Consider the following 20,723-nt stretch of genomic DNA (forward strand, 5'->3'; position numbering starts at 1 on the left):
TGTATTTTTAATATTCAAATGCAAAAGGGGTTTTCAAGGGTCACTTTCAACAAAAAAAGCCACAAAAAGTAGTTGGACAGGCACCAGCATCACAGTTCCGTCTACATGAACTGGCTTTTTGTCTTCCTTTCCTCTAAATTAACAACTGGAGCTAGTCAGCTAGACAAATCAGCCAGCTGGATTCCAGAGCTTTCAGTAAAGTCATCAAGGCCCTTTTTAGAAACATTTTAGAAGAACTGGAGATAATTTTTGTGCTTTAAAAGAATATGTTGTCTTCTTTGGAAATACATAGAATGTAGGAGATACCTGCTTTTGTCAAGCTTCATGGTGTTTCAAAACTAGGTTTTTAAGTAGTTGAAAAAACAGACAAAATGTTCTAAAAGTAACCTGTGAATGTATCGGATTTGACAACAGGACATTCTCATCTAACTGCTGAAGGATGAGGAGTCAGTGTGACATTCTTAAGCAAAGCAAGAACGGTAAATAAAACATTGTCATTGTAGCTTTTAGGTGGCTGGATGATTAAGAATGAAGAAATTCCATATGGAAGGCAGATGCTTTTCTTGCACCCACTCATTTTAGGAATAAATCTTCTGAAATGCATGGTCTTGTAGCAACACAGTGTTAGACCAAGAGGAGAATCAGAATGAAGTTTCACCTCCATGAATTTTCACTTTTCAGGAAAGATAATTTATCTGGACTTTTAAATCATGTAGCTGAGCTCCACAGCCCTTCACAAATAGGGCGCAATTTTTGATCAGAAATTCGTAAGGAATGCGTGTTTGTCGTAGTGTGTTTTCTTTATGGACTCTACTAGCCAGAGGTGTTTTGTTTCTGAGCACTTACCAGTGACCTTAAAAAGAGATAGCATTTATGGTTCTCTTACGGGATAATGGGCTCAATTTTGCAGAAGGAAGGGAAACATGAGAGTTACAATTGTTATTCCAAACTCTCTAGCATTTGCATTATTGCATGAGAACCAGAAAGTGAAAACAAATGTAAGTAAATGAAATTAACTTCACTTGATATTGTTATCATAAAATGGAAAGTATTTCTTAGGTTTGTTTTTTTCTGTTTTGTTTTGGGGTTTTTTTTTGCCAGAGGATCATTCCTGTAAGGCTATGGAATGGTGCCAGCGCAGATCAAGAAAGCATGCTTAAAGAAAGATTTTTGTCTTGTATGCCCTTTTCGGGGGAAAAAAAAAAAAAACAACACCAAAAACTAATAAAGGACTGTAAATGTCACATTCATCTGAAAATCTCAGCTAATCTCGTCATAGTTTTGAGTGTTTGCCAAAACATGGCTTAATTAAAATTCTTCCAATTTAAAGTACTGGCATTCTGTTTTGGCCCAAATAAAATATTTTGTATGGAAATTAAGAGGTGGGGGAAAGAAAAAAAAAATATTTGCTATTTATCTTACTTATTCTAGGCTCTAGTTTACTCTATGGCCTTCTCTTAAGATCCTCTATTATCCCATCTTTTTGAGAATAGGATGAGGATAGAAATTAAATGGCCTGTAGGAAGGGAGCTTAAGGCTAGAGGGACTGTAGGGCTTTGTAGTTGCTGGTGAAATCTGAACAGCAGGAAACTGTTTTTTCAGGAAAACTAAGATTAGCTGGAAGACAGGAGAAGGTGTGTTACAGTATGTTTCATTCTATAGAACTATTTTTCCATGTACTTTATCAGTGGTACTTTAATACCCCTTTTCATATGTTGATTGCTGATGACTACAAAAGGGAGATTTACTGGCAGCTTGCACTTGGCTAAATACAGCCTTGTTTTTGATTGAGGCCATGATGGATATATGAACTTGGCTGAGTTGCCATTTGACCTTTTCTGAGAAACTTATTTTGGCAGGCAGATGGAGGAAATATGTTACTGGATAAAATGAATGCCTTTGTTTAATATGGAGGAATTTTAATCTCTTGTGTTTTCTGTCTGCGGATTTGGAAATCAGGTGTAGGTTGTAATACATACACCTTGGAGTGTTTCAGTTCTTGCAGTTCACATGAGTGGCTATGGAAATGTGGAACATATCCACACCGCATATCCCCTAAAAAGAACTGACTCCCGCTGTAGTAGCACAAACACTTTGAAAATTCCTTCTGAACACTGCGACTTCTCTATTACTAATTCTTCATTGGTAGTTCTGTTCATGCAAAAACTCTTGTCAGAGTAATGAAGTGTAATGCACTTGCACTGTCTTAATACCTCTTCTTCTCTTTCAGATTCATATGGTTTATAATAGGAAAAGGATAACTAATGATTAAAAAGCAGACTTTGTGCTTGTGTTTACAGTGTTTCTCCCCTCAAATACTGTTTTTTTTCCTCTTTTTACATTTTTTTTTCCCTGATGTTCTTTCCCTCTCCTTTTTTTGTCCACAGGAAGACACAGAGCCATGGTATTCTCAGAAAGTGTACTCAAGATACTGGAAACACTATGACTTAGCCATGCGCTGGATGCGTAGACACCAGAAAGCCTACAGGAAAGCCATGGAGTCCTTTTATCACCTGCCATGGCATCCTTCTGCAGCCTCGCCACGTGGCCGCTACTCCGATTGGGATGGGAATGATCTCCCACATACCCACAACTATTCTTCCAGCTATAGTCCACATGGCAGAGCTCAGTACCATGGGGGAGCTCAGCAGTACACAGATACCCACCAAGGGAGGGAGGATGCTGATGGGGACTCCGAAATGGAGGAGGACTCTGAGTCTGAAGGTGAGATAGAATATGACTTGAGTAACATGGAGATCACAGAGGAGCTTCGTCAGTTTTTTGCACAGACAGAGAGGCACCGGGAAGAACTGCGTAAGTACATGCTTGTTCTGTGTTTTCTGGTATTTGGTGGCCATAACATTGAGCGATGGATGGCTTCAACATTTACAGGTTTTGTAACAATTCACAGAAATAGGTACTGCAAGTGAGCAAGCCAAACAGCAAAACTAGTGGGGTGCATTTAAGTATCGTTCGTTAGAAGTAAGTGTCAGAACATGTTTGAAGGCTTTTCGTTAAGAGAGAGAGTGTTGCTTTACTCTTTGACTGCAAAGAGGAGAATAACACACTTGTCCAGAAGACAATATTCATCTTCGGTGATGAAGAAAAAACTCCAGAATTTTTATGGTTAAATCTAGATAACGTGCTATACGTCTGAGAGGGGAACCCAGAGGAAATGCTTTACTACATCACTAAACCCTAGAGTAAGCCTCAATGTATTTTATAACATGGAGCAGCCATTTTGTTTGTTATTCTTTGGATAATTCAACAGTAAAATTCCATGACTGTTTTCTTCTCCCCCTGCATCCCTAGGGTACTCTTCATTCTGTACCATACCAGAAGTTTCTCTTTCTTTTGCATCTTGATTTGGACCCAAGTCCTTAAGCAGGGAGTATAAGGCAAAGGCTTAAGATTTTTCTCAGTTCTTGATCTTCAGAGGTGTTGGTCATCTTTGTTTCTGTGAAATCCTTAAAAGAAATATAAGATTATGTTGTACTTTAGTGGCACTTTACTGCATGTACAAATGTTGCAGGCAAATTTATTCCTGTTTTAAGAAAGCAGCATGATGAAAATAACTTTTCCAACAAGACTCCAATAGGAAGTACCCAGAATGAATGTTTAATAGAGCTTTCTCCGCTTTCTTTGAAAGAGGGAAATGTTGTAAATATGCATAATAAAGGCAATGATTAGGAGGGGGAGATAAAAATCAGAGGGTATCCGGTGAGCTGAAACACCTAAGTTTAACTTCACACTTGCCATCAGTATGATGCACACACAGTTGCTCTAGTTAGCAGAGGAAGGTGAGTTACGGAGCTCAGTGGTAGTGCCTGACGTGCATCCCTTTCTCATCATGCTTTTGCAGAATCAGCTTGGTGCTCTGTCGAAATGTTCCTTTAATGAGGTATAGGATGCTTTAAGATGCTCCGCGACTTCTAGAAATGCAGTACATTTTGTTTGGATTTATTTTGTCTTTATGGTTAGCGGTGTTTAAAGGTGTACGAGTGATTAAAGTTCTCTGTCACAAATTTCCTATATGACCTTGGTATAGCTATTTAATCTCTTCCTGACCCCTCACTGGCTGCTTTTGCTAAAAATATGATTTGATTCTTTATGATGAGCTGGTGAATCGGGGAGAAGTTTGTGACTCAGAATACAGATTTTACTTTCGTTCCTTCCACCACAGCGGTGCTCGGAACCTTTTGGAATAATTAGGTCTCTGCTGTGTGCCATGTACTAGCCTAATTCTGGGTAAGTGTAACCCCTTTCACTTCAGCAGCACTATTCCAGATCTTGATGCAAATTTAAGCAGAGTCTTGTCTTTATTTGCTGCATGCTTGTTTCCTCAGTGGTGTCCCTGATAAAGTGAGGATAATAATAATCGTCTGTGATTCCTCAAAGCATGAAAAAGTAAATAAGTAGTTGCTTTAATTGAAATTTCAAAGTGCCACAGAACTCTTGTGTGAATGGTGCTATCTAAATGCTAATTTTATGAGTAATTAAAAATATGGTATGATTTTGTTCGGAAATATTTTTTTCTTGCATAGTGGGGGGAAAAGGAAAATAGAATACATTTTTAAGTCTGTTGAAGTTTCTCAAAAGAGGAAATGTAAGCAGCAGGAGGAGGGGGAAATCGTTTCCCTGATGGTGTGGAAATGAGCTGGTATGGTGATCATGTTGAAGGCAGTACCACTGTACTCTATGAGGTAGTGTTTTTAATTTTCCTGGATGCTATTTCTGAACCAAATGAAATTTAGGGCTTCATTAAGCTGCGATCCATAATGACGCTATCATGTTATATCTTTCATACTATGCTGAAGAATGATTGTCATTCTGTATTGATGCTCAAGAAGATGGAGATAATGCATCCACAAAGGAAACCCACAGTTACTTAAGTATTTCCTCTCTGATGCCTTTTCCTTTTAATCCCAAAGTGTATGTCCTGGCCTGCCCTCCTCACCCTAGGAACAGATTTGTAGAGGAACTTGGCCACTATTAAGCTCAGTAATGCCTGAAATTTAGGCGCCCATCTCTGGAAGAGACATTTGTAATGTTGAGTTAGGAGTTTTAAATTTTCTCTAAATTGAACGAGAATGTTTGTGTATGTGAAAGCAGAATACCAATAGTGACCTTGATGATCAGTTGAATTATAAGCCAGCTGTTAGGGAACGTTAAGGGGAAGGCTGTGTCTCATATTTTCTGTCTCTGGATAAATAAGGGGCTCCAGGTGGAGTTCACAGCCTTTGACCCCTGCACCTTGATATGCACTTGGGAGAAGACACCTGGCTTGCTCTTCTTTAAAATTAATGCTATGCAAGAGTTTGATATATGTTTATTGCAACTTACTGAACTGTGAGACACATGCGAAAAGAAGAGCAGTGGGACAAATAGAAACGGGAATCTGGCACATAAAGAAGGGGATAATAGTAGAGAGGGTGGAGGTCTGATTTGTCTTTGTGAAGGATGACTTCCGTCAGTCTGCAAAATTAGGAAATACTACACAGCATCAATGCAGCTATTGTGGGCATGCATAATGAGAGTCCTGATTTACCAAGTACGATATAGCTGGTTCCCACACATGATCCATGTCTCATCAACATGTAGAAGGATAATCAAATGGACTAAAATGAAACCCAGCTGATGTCAGACTCTTCACTTCTAATGCCTGATCTAGATAGAGTCTGCTGGAGGTAAACATGATCACGGACATTAGGGGATAGGATCTTGCTAAATTTAACTGTGGGAGACTTAAATAGGCCTGAGATGTAGGTGGGAAAGGCATTTATGTCTGGATGGTGAAATACAAATATTAACACTAATTGCAAAGAGAAAGGTTTCAAAGATAAGAAAGCCATCATGTCAGACTCGGCAAAGAAGAAAACTTCAAATTTATTTCAGTTTTCACTCACTGACACAAACTTGAAGAACAAGCAGATTCCTAAGTTCTGTAGTGATTTTTTGTTTTGTTTTGTTTTGTTTTCACAGTGGGCATTTGCAACGATTGGATGACTTGCACAGTAAAGCCTTTGAAACCGGCAAACTCTGAGCCTGCTGCATGTTTTAATACTTCAGCAGTGATACAGTTGTTCAGAAACAACGTCTTTTAAAACAATCTCTTTTTTTGTCTTTGAATTAGTGTCAATTCTTACTAGTTTTTATATTCACGTCAGGCATTGCAGTCGAGTTATGTGTTCCTGGAATGCCCTGAAGTAATTGTGAGCAGAGTTTTGCTGAGGCTGTATGAACTCAGACATATTAATGTGCTACAAACTTATCTCATATTCTAGATATAAGATGCATTTGATTAAAATCCCTTACAGACAGTTTTAATTTCTTCCCTCTTCAGTTGTTTCTTCATAGGAAATCATAATTATCTAGTGAATCTGTTTTCTGGGGAGTTTTCTTGTCAGGCTAGTCTGTTGTTCTGGTTCTTCATGTAACTGGTGATCCTGATATACTGTGCTTCTTGGAGGTGTTTTTAGTTGCATTTAAAAGTCTTCCCTCTGGCTGGTGAAAAGCATGAAGTTATTTTTCTGGGTTACCATACCTGTCAGACCTAGGTAGTGTACTGAATTCTCCAAGCATCCTAGATGTAAAGGACAGAATGCAGTAAGTTGCCTCTTTGTATTTTCAAGAATTAAAAGGACAAAAACCAAGAAAGGGAGATTCACACGCCTAACAGTTTTGCAACTAGGCTAATTGCGCATATTTATTACAGTTTTCAATTTAGGCTTTGAAACATGTATCCTGATGCAGTTTTTCTTTGTTCCCTTTTTGCATATAAGAGAAAATGACTACCGTAACTGAGTGAATACAGCATTGCAAGAACATTGAGACCGTTCTGTAGTAGTCAACAGGCAATGAGACCGTGTCCTTTATTTAAAAACAAAGAAAAGCAAAGGAAAAGTACCATCATGTCAGTTCATTACTGAAGGATAATAGTCTGTCAATTGTTAATGCTATGACTAGTTTTTTCCGGTCTCTGTTTGTATTGCCCACACATACCCTCCAGCTTTTCCCAAAATAATGTTGTCTCAACTTAAAATTTTCATGCCAGATGGAAAACCTTTAAAAATATTGAAAGGAAATGGTGAATGAAGATGTTTGTTTCAAATCTGCAATTTGTAGGGTTTTTCCCCTCAGGTTTCTTTTTCTCTGAAAGATGATGGTTGCCACTGCCTCTTCTGTGAAGAGAGATTAATGGAATTTTCCATGTTTTGAATAGTACGAGATCCATGGAGCTTTTGGTTTTAAGGCCTATGTACTTCACTGGAAAATAGACTTTGATGCAGGTTTTTTGACCCCGTCTTTTCTGTCTTTCCTTCAGTTTTTGGTAAATGCTTCTCCCTGTTCTTCACCTGTCCTTTTCTCCATCACACTGTAGTTCAAATTCTTACTCATGGACACCAGCACCTTTTTCATTTCTTCTTCCCTACCTTAAACTGTCAAATCGGTGTGGGTGGTGACCTTACAAATGTCTGCTCAACTTCTTTGGCTTTGTCAGCCTTGTTGGCACATGAACTTTTACTGCTATCTTTAGAAATTGAATTGCTGAAGCTTCTGAGAAATGCCTGTGAAATAAGAGTGCTGTCTGCAATATGTGTGGATGCTTGGGAGATGCTTTTGAAGCATGTTCTTTTGTGAATTGAAGGAGAAATGTGAAAGGCTTTCCTTTTGTACCACATCTCTGCTCTTGATGATTGAACCTTTTACTGTGTAGCAGCAGAATCTTCTCAAGTGCACACGCTGTGTCCAATGTGTTACTTGGTACTGGAAGCCAACAGCTGAGAAAATGCCTCCTTGCTAGAGAAACAAGGAAAAGTGACACAATTTTCATTACTTTAATATCAAAAACTAATCTGTACTTGCAAAAATAGAGGTTCTGAATTGCATTAGGAGAGCAACAGTTGGGCACAGTTTTATATCTGTTTCATAAGAGACAAGGTTATCTTTGTATTAAGAGTATCAATTTGGGAACACATCCATTCGTAAAATAGGTGGTAGTCAAGAAGATATCCTTGGATCTCCTTCTAGAGACAGAATTTGAGCTTAGAAGAATGTTTAGCTTTGCTGTGTGGACCTATGTCTTTCCTATCAATCCAACACATTTTGCCACAAATGGACATTATGTTGTCCAGGTATACCTGCTGCTACAGGAATTAATGGAAGAAATACACTAGAAAGCTTGAGGTGCTGCTAGGGAAACGGCACTTTTTGTGTCACTGGACCAGATACAGTCAGAGATGGATATCCTCTGCTGCATGCTCAGTAGAGTTGTGTGAATGTTAATGGAAATTATATGTGAAATCTTTCTTATTTGTTATGTGCCTCAGGCTGAGACTTTGTCAGTGTTGGCGACCCCTGAAAGTATGCAAGTGCGAGGCCAGGCCTGTTATTTTGCTGCTAAGGGATGACCCAGGTTTCAGCTCCGAAGTGGCATCTGAGGATGCTGTGGACCATGTTCCCTTACATGCAGCCTGGAATTCCACTGCCCTGTTTGCCAGTGGCTGTACTGGGCTCAGTTCTTCCTAAGCATGCTGTGGAATGAGGACAGGCTGAGAGATTTGGGATTGTTCAGCCTGGAGAAGAGAAGGGGAGACCTTATAGCAGCCTTCCAGTACCTAAAGAGGGCCTACAGGAAAGATGGGGGAGGACTATCAGGGAGTCGAGCGATAGGACGAAGGGTAATGGTTTTAAACTGAAAGGGGGGAGATTTAGATTAGATATTAGGAAGAAATCCTTTACTGTGGGAGTGGTGGGGCACTGTAACAGATTGCCCTGAAAAGTTGTGAATGCCCCTTCCATGGAAGTGCTCAAGGCCAGGCTGGATGGGGCTTTGAGCAACCTCATCTGGTGGGAGGTGTCCCTGCCCAGGGCAGGGGGGGTTGGAACTAGATGATCTTTAAGATCCCTTCCAACCTAAACCATTCTGTGCTTCTATGCTTTGAGTTACAGCAGGTTTATAGCTAGGAGAGTGGGTAAAGAAGCTCATGTGGTTCAGTGTGCCAAGATGTCAAACACCTCTGTTTCCTCTTACATTTGGTGAAAATGAAGAATGCCTCAGTAGCTGTGTTAATATGAAAATATGTATTAAACTTTGGAAACCTGTGTTTACAATTGTCACCCTTTATTTGTGTCTCTAATGTGTTCCTGTTATAGTAGAGATAGTACATACCTCAGACGGCTTGTTGAGAGGCTCAATTTGTTCATATTTATAAGGGATTTTGAGTAACTCAGCAGGAAGTAAGCAAAAGCCTCAGGTCGTAGAATAATGAACAATGTGATCTGAGAATAACTGTTCATTCCAGACCTTTTGCTTAACAGTTAAGTTAGATGTCATCCCTGTGACCAAAGGCATCCTCTCAACATCATCTTTACTGAACAAATACAGGATATGAACTACCCTCTCTCCCAGAGAGCTATTATCCCTAAGTTATTCATGAGTCAGTAAGAGAAGTCTGGGAATCTTGCATTGTTGCTGCCCTTAGTAAATCAGTGCTGTGGTAAAATTCCTTCTGACTGGACTTCTCTTCAGGATATGAGAATAAGATGTGCAGGACAGGGACAGATCATTGCTCCTCTCAGCTGCCTTGTCCCTCAACATCCATGTGCTAGATCTGCTTTTGATAGCTGTTTCTTGATAGTTGCTGGTCTCAGAAGGATCCTGTGGAAACAGGTCAGTAGCTTGTTGTCATATACGTGGTCACTTTAGTAGCTTTGATGGATTAGCTATTGGGACTTTTTCTTTACAGAGAAAATACATGCGGTAATTCAGTTTTAGGTCAGACAAGCAGAGTGTCAGTGCGCGTTTTGTGTCCATGTGGTTCCCAAGGCTCGAGGACATTGGTGTGACATACCTGGGCTCTGCAAAGCTTTGGCAAAGAACTGCCAGGCAGACAGCAGGGCTGAGAGGCCACATGTGGAACAAGGAATTCTTCCCCGGTCTTGTTAGAGCAAAAATAGGTTTCAGAAGGTTGTTTTAGAAGATTGCTTCATATGGGAACAGTTTGGTGTGGGAAGACACAGACACTACTTACACTCAGAACCGGTGCTGGTAATTTTTTGAAGGCAGGTCTGCCTGCTTGCGTATGCCATTAGCATCTGCAGCTGCTCTGAGTGGCTCCTCTAGTCTTCATTCTTTGTCCCTGCAGGGGAGCCTGTGAAAGCAGCTGCAGCTGCTGTGGAAAAGAGCAGGTGAGACCATGCTGACAGACACAGCTCCAGGGAAAAGTGGCATAAAAGCTGCTCTGTGCTAATCACTCGTCTCGGGCAGTCTGTCTTCACGGCTTATGCACTTTTCCATTTCCCCTAAAATTCCATGATTACTGCTTCCATCTAGGTGCCACATTGCAACATTTCTGGATCTCTGCATGATTTTACTTAGGGTAGAGCTCTGACTCAGTTCTGTACTGGTAATTCTGAATTCATCCGCCTGTAGCGTGATACTCTCAACCTTGTAAGTGGACTGTGGCAGTGTCGGCTATGAGTTAAGCATTTTCTAACACAATGTTTTTTGTATCTACATAGTGGAACTGTTGCTGTAGCAAGAATGTTTAGAATTCCAGGGTGAAAAGCATCGTCAAGGACAAAGGTGGAAAAGGATGTAACGATGTGTGCTTTTTATGCTCTTTATCTGCAAAACCTGCTCAGAATCTACAACAGAGCATGGCAGCAAAATATCTCAAGTGTTACACATTTTAAGTCTCTGTTATAAAGCAAACCTCTTGTACAGTTTTGCTTGGAGACATGTAATTTACTCCTGCTAATTTTAATGGGGTGTTGTTAATGCCAAGACTTCAGAGGCACCATTTGCTTTTCAACATCTCTCACTGTGCGTCAGTTTTATCAGAAGCATCCATGTCCATCGTCATTAGGGAAACATGGGTGCTGTGGAGGCAGAAACAGGGAGTTCCATCTGCTCAGGTCTTTTCAAAACTCATTTCCTCGCATGCTGAAAATCAAGTGAGAGACAGACAGAGAGGCTGTTAGGCATCCCGTCTCAGACTTGGGTGGCCTTTACAGACTTCCATCATGACCTTGAGCATGCCATTTGGGACTAGATCCACAAAAACTTTTAACACAGGTGGAATTTAGAAACAGATATCCAAAATAATCTTTCTCTTCCAACCATGCCTTCCAGGAAGAAGGGAGATAGTCATTTATACCCAAAGGATGACGCATCTTAAACCCCAAGGTGCAAGGGAACATTGTTACTCTTATCTTTTCCAGTGGCTAGGTTGAGCACTTGTGCCACCTCCTGATGATCTGCCGTGAAGCCCATTCCAAGGAATCTAAAGCACCTCCTGCTCTAGGAATTCTTGTCTATTTTCTTTTTATTTGGACATGTAATACAGGGGTGATAGCACTTCCCTGTCTCTCAGGAAAATAGAGAAGGATGATACGACAACACACTGAGAAACTGTTGTGCTGCAGGCATGCGAAGTACTCAGTAAAGGTTGATCCAGCTGTTCATCAGTGTTACAATTGTTACTGGCATCCAAAGTACCCAGACCTGTTTATCTGGATATCAGAGTTTCCCCCTGACGTTTTCAAGGATGTATGTCTAAGTTATCAGAACAATGCAGTACGCTGAAATCATAGAGGCTATGTAAAATGAAGAATAAATCTTAAATGGATATTTGTACTGAAATTAGGTTTGTACTGAAATAAATAACGTGGGTGTTATACTATTGATTGTTATTGTTCCCATTTAGCTGGATAAGAATCACCTGGGTTTAATCTCACTTGTAGTTGCTGAAGTGGTGGTTCTTGCTCTAAAAGACAGCTCTGTATTCGGAGAAATTGGAGAAACTTTGCCAAGGAATGCAGGTCTCCAAAGAGCATGCTAGGCCTCAATTTTAATGGGGTTGTTCAAATACTAACAAGCCAATGCTGTTCTCTCACTGTGCACAAGCCCTTGCAGAGCACCATTATTTCTAGGTCTGCAATTTCTGATGTGGATGCTGAGCAGAAGGGTTGGAGGACTCACTTTAAAATTCATCAGTTGTCATTGCTTTGGGATTTTTGGACACTGGTATGGTGGGAAGGAGGCTGAGAAATTGTATAAGAGTCCAGACTATGGAGACTGCATCATGTGTTGACACGTTGGTGGAGGAGGTGGTAGATGGCAGAGCATCTGACTGGCTTTGGAGGAGTGCAGGAAGAAGTATCTGCCTTTTTCTGATCTCTGTATTTCTCAGTAGGTAAAGCTGGTGATGTGTAGTTATTTGCATTCCCTGCTTTTTCATTCTTCCCTTGGCATTAGTTACCAGGCTAGATGGGCTTTTAGTCTGATGGCCCTCCTCGTGTAAAGTGTTGTCTTCATCAAGTCACTTAAATGCTTCCTTCACGTGTGAATTGTCCCATTGAAGTGTCAGAGTGGGAGATGTGGAGCTCCCACTTGCTAAGAAGTACAACTTAACCTGCTGAAGGGCAGGATGCCAGCTGCCTTTTTGAAAGGAGACAGTGCTTAGATTTATACTCCAGCAACCAACGCTGGAATTATTTCCAGCGTCAAACATTTCCCTTTTGCGGAAGGTACGATAGGACGCGCATCTGCAGGTTTTCTCTAGCATATTTTCCCGGTATTTTTTTGTTGTGTTTTTAATACTAGGCATAGCAATTATCTTCGCGTATTTAAGTATGTTTCATTTAATTTACTAGTATGGTAAAAGGAGATAAAAGGAGGTAAAAGCTCAGAAGGTCAAAAGTAAACTAAGTTTCCAAAGCTACCTCTCAGCTCTTTCTTTCACAAGTTTTGATACATTTTGCTGATTTCTTTACTTTGACCCTCTTTCCAGATGGCTCTTTCAAAGTGATTGGTCAGGCAAGCAGGCTAGTTACTAACAGCATGGGAAAAAATGCATATTTACTTGCTGAAATTAATTTTATCTGGATCAGAGATTGTTACTCAATTCCGCATGTCTGCAGTAATACTAACCTATGGGCCTGCCAGCTAACTTGAAAGGTCAGCTTGAGTATGCTTCTTTTCAGAAAATCAATTATATGATTGCAGATTGCTCTCAAAAATTTTTTTCAAATATTTTTTATAAAGTTGCAGATTTCCCTGCATGTATTACTGAGTTGGTTTCTCATGTCGTACAATAAAACAAAGTTCAATTCAGCAGTGTAGTCTGTGGCTGTAGTCAAGAAAGGAATTTCAACGTAAAGTTCGAATGTGCAAGTTTGATTTAGAAGGCTGGTACAGGCTACTTTATTTTATTTTATTTTTTCCTGAAAGCACCAAACTTTCAGTATTATTTAGCTGTCTAGCGCTCCATACATCATGGAACACTTTCTTCCAAGTGCATGTGCTTAATTTCTATTCAGGGCATATGTGAAAAAGGACTGTGAAACTCATGTTTCTTCAATGTGCTGGTTTGCTTTTAAAGAAGCACTTTTAAATTTGAATGTTTCCTTGCTAGTTTCCTGCGACTGTGCCATATATGTATGTGTATATATAGATACAGTTATATATAGATTTAAGTAATCCTTCTGTTTACGCTAGCACTGGTGTCTTTGTCTGGCGTCAGCATTGTTGCCATCAGTGACAGATTGGAGTTGTTTTGGGGGATGGGAGCACAGAGTCAGCTGGTCTGTATTTAATCTTATTGCTGTAGACTTGATCCTTACTAGAGGCAGCTGCCAGTGCCTGATCCTGTACTAATTTCTAAGCAGCGGTCAGCAGCTTCCAGGCTGTTTAATTCTGTCAGATGGCACAAGCGTACAGTGTGGCCGCCTTGGTGTCTCTGGTAAGATACAGACCCCGGGTTACGCTGGACTCACCCGTGTGTTTTCCATCCTAGATGCACGTATACCTGATTATGAATTACATGTAGAACATTCACATTTCTAGAGCAGGCTTTCACTTGAGGTTCTGCTGGTCTAGCTGGCTGCTTTGTGTTTATGTGGATTGATTGTTTTGGTTCATTTTCTGGTTGGGGATAAGAATATCCCTTCTTAAGGGTTTCATTGTGGCAGGTAATAGAAGAAAATAAAAGAAAGGTGATTTGTTGTTTAGCTGGGCAGTAACCAGCCTAGCCTACTGCTAGTGTAAACAGGGACATGAAGGTTTGTATTGTTTCCATCTAGGATCTTTGGCAGTTTGTTTTGGAGACCACAAGACAACCTTCTTGGTTTTTAATCCTGTTTCTAAAACAGAAATCGGCTCCTTTATTCTCTGGTTAACTGTGTAGCTTTGTGCCAGTCACTTAACTCACAGATGTCGAAATAATGTGAGATAATTAATTCTTTAAAACTCTCTGTCAGGTAGGAAAGTATTAGAGTCATTTTACAGATTCATTACAGGGAGGCATGTGGTTAATTAACTTGAGAGTGATACATAGCATGCAGTAGGAAACATGGAAGTGGAACATCTTGGTTCTAACTTTACTTCCTGGCTTTCTATTAATTTTGATTTCAAAGATAGTTTCTCTCCACTTGCTGTCTTGGTAAGTAATTTTGCCCTGTTTCTACAGAGATGTCCTCTTTAAAATGTGTAGAAAATCTGTATTAAGTGGAAGAGAAGGTATCAAACTGAGTACTTCAGATTAGCAAAATCTCTTTGCTGTCTGCATAGGCAGCCTGTTGCAACTGTGTCTTTCTTGGGGAGCATACTCTCTTGCCTTAGACTATTTCCTTTCTTGCTTTTAGCAGTAGGTTTTCAGTCAGGCTGTGCTTCAATGAGCACTTCTCAGTACCAAAGCCAGGTTAAGCAATTTTTCTTCCTAGCCAGTTACTCCTGCTCCATTGCTCCCTTTAGTTCAGCCTGTGTGGTGCCAAGACCACCAGGATCAAATATAATTTGTTGGTGTTGTTTGGGGTTTTTTTTGGTAGGATTCATTGTGTGGCCCCTAAGACAACTGTAGCAGCATCCTTGAGGGGCCTGGGAGCTGGAGCATGCGGCTCAGGGAGAAGGAGCGGAGCAGAAACTGCATAAGCTGGTTTTGTAGCTGAGGAAGGAAAAATGTCCGTGGAACCATGGTTTCAGACGGCCACAAGCCTGCCAAGGAATCACATCTGCTCTTACTTCAAAGCTTGTAACAGAACATTTTCTCTTTTCTTGAGAATATTGCATTGCTTGTAGATATATGTGGTGAAATACCCAATTTCTTTTAACTCATTCCCTCCTCAACTAGCAGATGGAAAACTTGTCAGTGGACATACTTGGGGTTTTAAAACCTTCAGCATTTGTGGTCTCTTTAACTGTATTTGTGAGTTTAGTGACTGAGAGCTTATTGTTGCAGGCAATTACCCCCCAAAAAGACACTTTTACTCCAAATTAGTGTTTTCAAGCCAGCTACTGCATTTGGTTTTTTTGCATAGGTTAGGCTGCTGCTGTGGTAAGATATGGCCTAGCTGTCTCCACTTCTTTGAAGATCAAACTTCTGCAGTTAAAAATGGGAGGGGAGAAGTTACTTTGTGTCATCTGTAATCCTTTTGTTGCAGTTTTTGCAAGCACAAGGTTTTGAAGTTAAGTAGAAATTTAAATAAAAGTCTGTTTTCCCTAAACCAACTTGCAGCTAGACTGAAGCTGTTCATTTTGCTACAAAATCATCGCTCTCTTCTTACAGTACGTTTCCACAATTTCTGTACGTTGCTTAGTGTTCCAAAGTAACCCACCAGCAAACAGTTCTGTGCTGTTTTCGGCAACCCAGAATACTTTATCTTCACAGATGTAGGGGTAAATCACAATTGTTTGTATCTCACAGGATCCCACTGATGGAAACTCTTGTCCTGCAAAGCTTTGCACTTGACAAAGAGTAATGCTTGAGATGTCAGCTCTCTGGAAATACAGAGCTCTGTAGAAATTAAACTCCTTGAATATCCTGTTTACAAATCCTCAGATTTAAATCCTTACTTTGTTGGAATTCTTTTGGGCAAAGATTTTGGTTTTCCCCATTGTATGCCTGTTTCATGCAAGTATGGTGCATGAAACCAATAAAATGGTCTGATGCTATCACTTCAGAAAAATTCATACATAAGTTTATGGCAAAGGTACTTAGCTTTTCTAGGGAGATGAAGAAGCTGGCATTTTGCATTGAGAAGCCTGTGTGGGCAGAATATTTAACACAGCAGATAGGTTTGTGGGAAGTGGCATTCAAAGAGAGAACTAGGAGTTTTTAATCAGTAGAAATGGGTAGTGTTTTTAACTCTGTTAGTGTGGGCTGCTCAAGTTTAGCTCAGGTAGCATTTAAGACAAGATGAGAAATCTCAGAAAGTGCACATGCAGCAGTAACAGAAAATCATTCATCATTTGAAATCAGCAGGCAAATATGTGAACAGGGGTATAGGTCAGTCAGAAATCATGGAAAAGAAAAAACAGATCAAGGCTAGGGAAAGCGTAATATTTCCTTGAAGAATAATGTGCAAACTAAGCAAGAAACTGAAAGTTCGTAAAGGCCACTTGAAACTTATGGGGAGCAAGCCCTTGGTCTCTTGCTGTATCTACCATTATGTGGGGCAGAGCCCAGGAACATGGCAGACTGCAGAGCCTGTGCACCTAGAGAACGGTGGAGAACTATGTATAAGAAACATCGTCATATGTTCGCTGCATATGAAACATATGATCACTGGCTACAATGAGATAAGGGTTGGAAGTATAAATATTAAGAGCTAAAAATGGGACAAGAAACCACATAATGCTGGGTTTGAATCTTTCGTTAAAAATCCAACACAATTACCCTCCTTACTTTTATCTTCTTTTAATGTTGAAAAGTCTCTCCATGGAGGCTTCTCTCCAAATAAGGGAATTTATTTGGGTTTTGGTTTTGAGGTTGTTTTTTTCCTTGTTTTGTTTTTTTTTTCCTTTTAATAAGAAAAAGGATGAATTCCAGAGAGGAACTTTTTTTTTTTTTATTACTACTTAAGCTTCTGAAAGGATATTACAGAGAAAGAAGAGAAAAGTAGATCAAACCTACGGAAAGTATATGACGTTCTCCTTTTTATAAAGTAAAAGAAACAAGACATCTGAGTATTTAAGGGCCTATGGGGAAAATAGCTTACATCTTGAAGGGCTTAGGTCATAGTTTTGCTGAAAGTATGTAAGAGGGCGTTTGTGTGCATATGAAGCCCCAAATGCAGTGAATAGCTAAGGTACTAGTTACTGTTTGTCCTGCTTTTGGCAGTCCCTGAGGGTGCGGGTAGTTGTATTTGTTCACTTTTCTTTTAATCTGGGGTATACTAGCTGAAAAGTCATCCATAAAAGGTGGGGGAAATGGAAAAGGGGGCGGGGAACAGCAACCCAAAACTTTCTTTCAAAAGGGCTGGAATCACTGATGATGTCTCAGGATGTGGTATGAGTTAGGCAGAGATCTCAGTATTCCTAAAAGATGAAGAAAAAAGGCTATTTTCTGTGTTTGGAAAAAGGTGTCTCAACTGTTTCTGGCCAGGTAATGATGACTTCCCAGCGGAACTGGACTTGGTAGGAATAAGGTAATTCTGAAAAGAGCTTCAAGGGAGGAAGAGCATCTTTGGGAAAAAATGGAACTGACCAATTAGGAAAATGTCAGCAATGCTTTTCCTTTGTGCAGGAGCTAACCACTACTGCAGCTGCCTGCCCACCTTGTGAATATTTGCAAAATACTGTTCCATGACTGGGGGAAGCTTGCCAGTAGTTGAAGCTGAGTGCTGTAAAAGAAAGCACATTTATTTTAGTCTGTGTGAAGTGGAAGGAGGAACTACTTAGAATTGTGTAAAAATTATTTGTTTTATATTTATAAGTTGGCAGCACAATGACTTGCGAATTCAGAGTGTGAAACTCTGATTTGAGAATGAGCTGAGGAACTTCATTACTGCAGGCTGAGAATTAGTGTTTTTATAAACCTTGCTGCCTAATTTATGGCTGAATATTGGGTGCTTACTTATGAGGATTTCTCTGACCCTGCAGGTTTAGGGCTATAGAAAGTTTATAATTTTTTCTTTTTTTGTTTTTTCCATTGTCAGATGCTTGTTGTCATCTTTTTGATGAAGACGTAGTTGCACATTTAGCTCAAGTTGCACTGCTTTCTATCTTTTTAAAGCAAATTTTGAGGTAATGGAAAGAACTCAGACTGCTGGAAATAAGAACAGTAAGTAGTACTATCCCAGCCTCACAAAAGAAAGTTTAGCGTGCATCTCAACAGGACAAAACTTTCTGCTGTCATCTATTTCTTATCTCTATGTTTAGCTGGAAACACTGCTTTTCAGTAGTTTACCTACCCATGTATTTCCATGGGTTCTCTTTCCTTGATTTTCCATGACAGCAAATAGTGCCATCACTGACAGAGTTTGTCATGGTAGTATCTCTCCACAAATAACTGATTTGAAACTGCAACATATTCTATGCAGCTACAGTGGTATTACCAGCACAGCTGCCATGTTCTGTGCTCAAATTCAACCTTTGGTACAAAAAGCTGTGGGTCCCTGTAACAGATTTCTGCCCCCAGCCTCTGCTGGACTCTGTAGAACTGATTTATGTGTCTGAGACTCTGTGATTTGCTGTGGGAATTTTTTAACCAGTAGCTATGCAATAGTACCAGTCAGGTTGGAAAGTTAAGGGCAATATATCTGATTAGTGTAAAGTAAAATATGTATTCCAGACGTTCGTTAGGTAATTTTGAGAATGGAATTTAAATTGTTATTATTACTTTGATTGCTAACATTAGGATCTGCAGGTTTATGAACTACTCTGTGCTACAAAATGGAGATTGATGCGCACTAAACTGTAATCTACTCATCCATCAAAAAGCTTCTGCTAGAGACCTACTTAATTTCCAAACAGAAGAATTCATTATCTATCTCCAGAGAAATTAATTTTTCTTAAGTGTTATTGTGTGCAATGAGCGACCAGAGAGCATTCTACAGCAAGCAAGCAGGGAAGCAGCTGTCTTTAGCATGCAGCTACAGAAGTAATGAATAAAAAATTTCCATGGGCAATACAGAAGTACCAGGAATTGTCTTTGTGGCCCAAGGTAGTCAACAAATACATATTTGATTAATTGCCTTGCCAGAATTTTGCTGTGTAACCTCCAGTGGGAGATGTTGTTTTTCCAGCATAGATTTTTGTTTGCTGACTAACACTATTCAGTGTAATTTGCATCAAGTTCATGCTTAAAAGCATGTTACCTAGTTCTGGGCAGTCTGGTATCCCAAGAAGTTTGTTTCCATGGGATGCAAGTGCAGTCGCAGCCTGGGTGCTATAGCCTGGGTGCTATACTGCTGGGCCCACTAGGCAGTGTTAGTTCTTTTAATTCAGACCTTCTGGTTAAAATGGCCTCACACCAAATAAATCTGACTCTTCCAAAAACACATATGGACTCTAATATATGTTTCCTCATGAATTCTGGCAGTGCAGCCCACTTCAGGGGTGTGCCCTTCAAGCAAAATTACAGAAAGTGAAATGGCTCTCTGGAATAGATTGCTAATAGCCCATCAAGCACTCCCACCCTTCAACTATCAACACAAAACTGTGGATGGTGTTTGAAATGACAGAACAAAAACCTTCTGTGTCTCTGGCAAACAGACACCAGAATTGAAGTTTCTGATTATAGTGTTTAAAATATCTGTTTTCTGTGAATGAGGTACAGGGGATAATTCATTTAGTAAGGCTGACAGACAGTCAGTTGGCTGCTCTGTACAGTTACTTTCCAGTGTAAAAATAAGCTGCAGATGTTTGACACAGATATGTCAGGATACTTAATTTGGGGTTAGGGTTTGCAGATGTCATGTGTTTTGTGGAAGCTAAATCTCCGTTTTAGGGGAAGGAGGGAAGAGGTACATTGCACCAAACACTGGGAAGCATGTCCTGTATGTGACTAATGCATCCTGACCTGTGGACACTCTGTCCCTTTTGATGCTTTAAAACAAAAATAAAAAACGCCCTTATTAGTAGTGAACTGTTTCTGTGATGTGGTTTTGAGAACTGTCATTTGTTATTGGTAGGTGAAGGAGCTCAACAACTGCCAGATGATTTCTTCGTCCTCTAGAAATATCCCCATAAGAGGGGAGTCCTGTATAGCACTTTACTGTTTTAACTGCATAGAGCATTATTATCCATCAGAGGGTCACCCAGGAAGCGGAAGTATGTTTGGGCATGCAAAATCAAGTTCCTGCTTCCCAATTAGGCTTACCAAAGAGGATTTTTGATGACAAATTGGTCCAAATGTTTCACCCCTCTGAACTGTTTTAAATCCTGTTTAAAAGATGTGGTGCAGGGATTTATGTTGGGTACTGTTTTGGTTTGTCTTCAAAGCAATAGCAGTAAGACTGTCAGTTTTGAACTTTGTAAGTCTTGAGAAATGGATGGGGTTGTCTAGTTTATCTAAACGCAATGCTTACAGCTGTGTTTCATTGGATGCACTTCATGGCCAACAGACGCTTACATGACCCATGTGTTCATTTTCATAGAGTAGTAACTGATTACATTTTCTCTTGGCTACGGTTCATCTAAAGTTGCATTGTCCAGCGCATTGTTTCCTTATCGCAGCCGCTAAGTCATTACTTTGGAAACAACTCTCCTCCTTGGTGTTTGGTTTTGGTGGGGGGATGGTGGTGGAGGGGGGAGTTGGGTTTTTCGTTGGTTTTGTGGTTTTGTTTTTTTTTTCCTTTTCAGAGCATGTGTATGTTGGGGAGAAATGAAGTAATGCTGATTTTTACTTGTTTTTACAAATACAGACGTTTTCTACAGTTTTAGGATTCAATTCCAGGGTTGTCTTCCCTTGTCCCCACTTCTTCCAGCCTGGCTTTAT

The 20,723-nt window shown here is 40.0% G+C and overlaps 1 protein-coding gene across 6 annotated transcripts in view; it reads left to right on the forward strand.

Moving 5' to 3' along the window:
* The window catches only part of GEMIN8 (gem nuclear organelle associated protein 8), a 44,220-nt gene that overhangs the window by 4,890 nt on the left and 18,607 nt on the right, over positions 1-20,723 (forward strand). For all 6 annotated transcript variants that reach the window (XM_074606093.1, XM_074606131.1, XM_074606084.1 and 3 more), the window contains exon 4: positions 2,388-2,814. In XM_074606093.1, the coding sequence (XP_074462194.1) occupies positions 2,388-2,814 (427 nt within the window). The remainder of the gene's footprint in view (positions 1-2,387; positions 2,815-20,723) is intronic.

The sequence above is a fragment of the Larus michahellis genome, chromosome 1 (assembly GCF_964199755.1).
Source record: "Larus michahellis chromosome 1, bLarMic1.1, whole genome shotgun sequence".
NCBI classification, from domain to species: Eukaryota; Metazoa; Chordata; class Aves; order Charadriiformes; family Laridae; genus Larus; species Larus michahellis.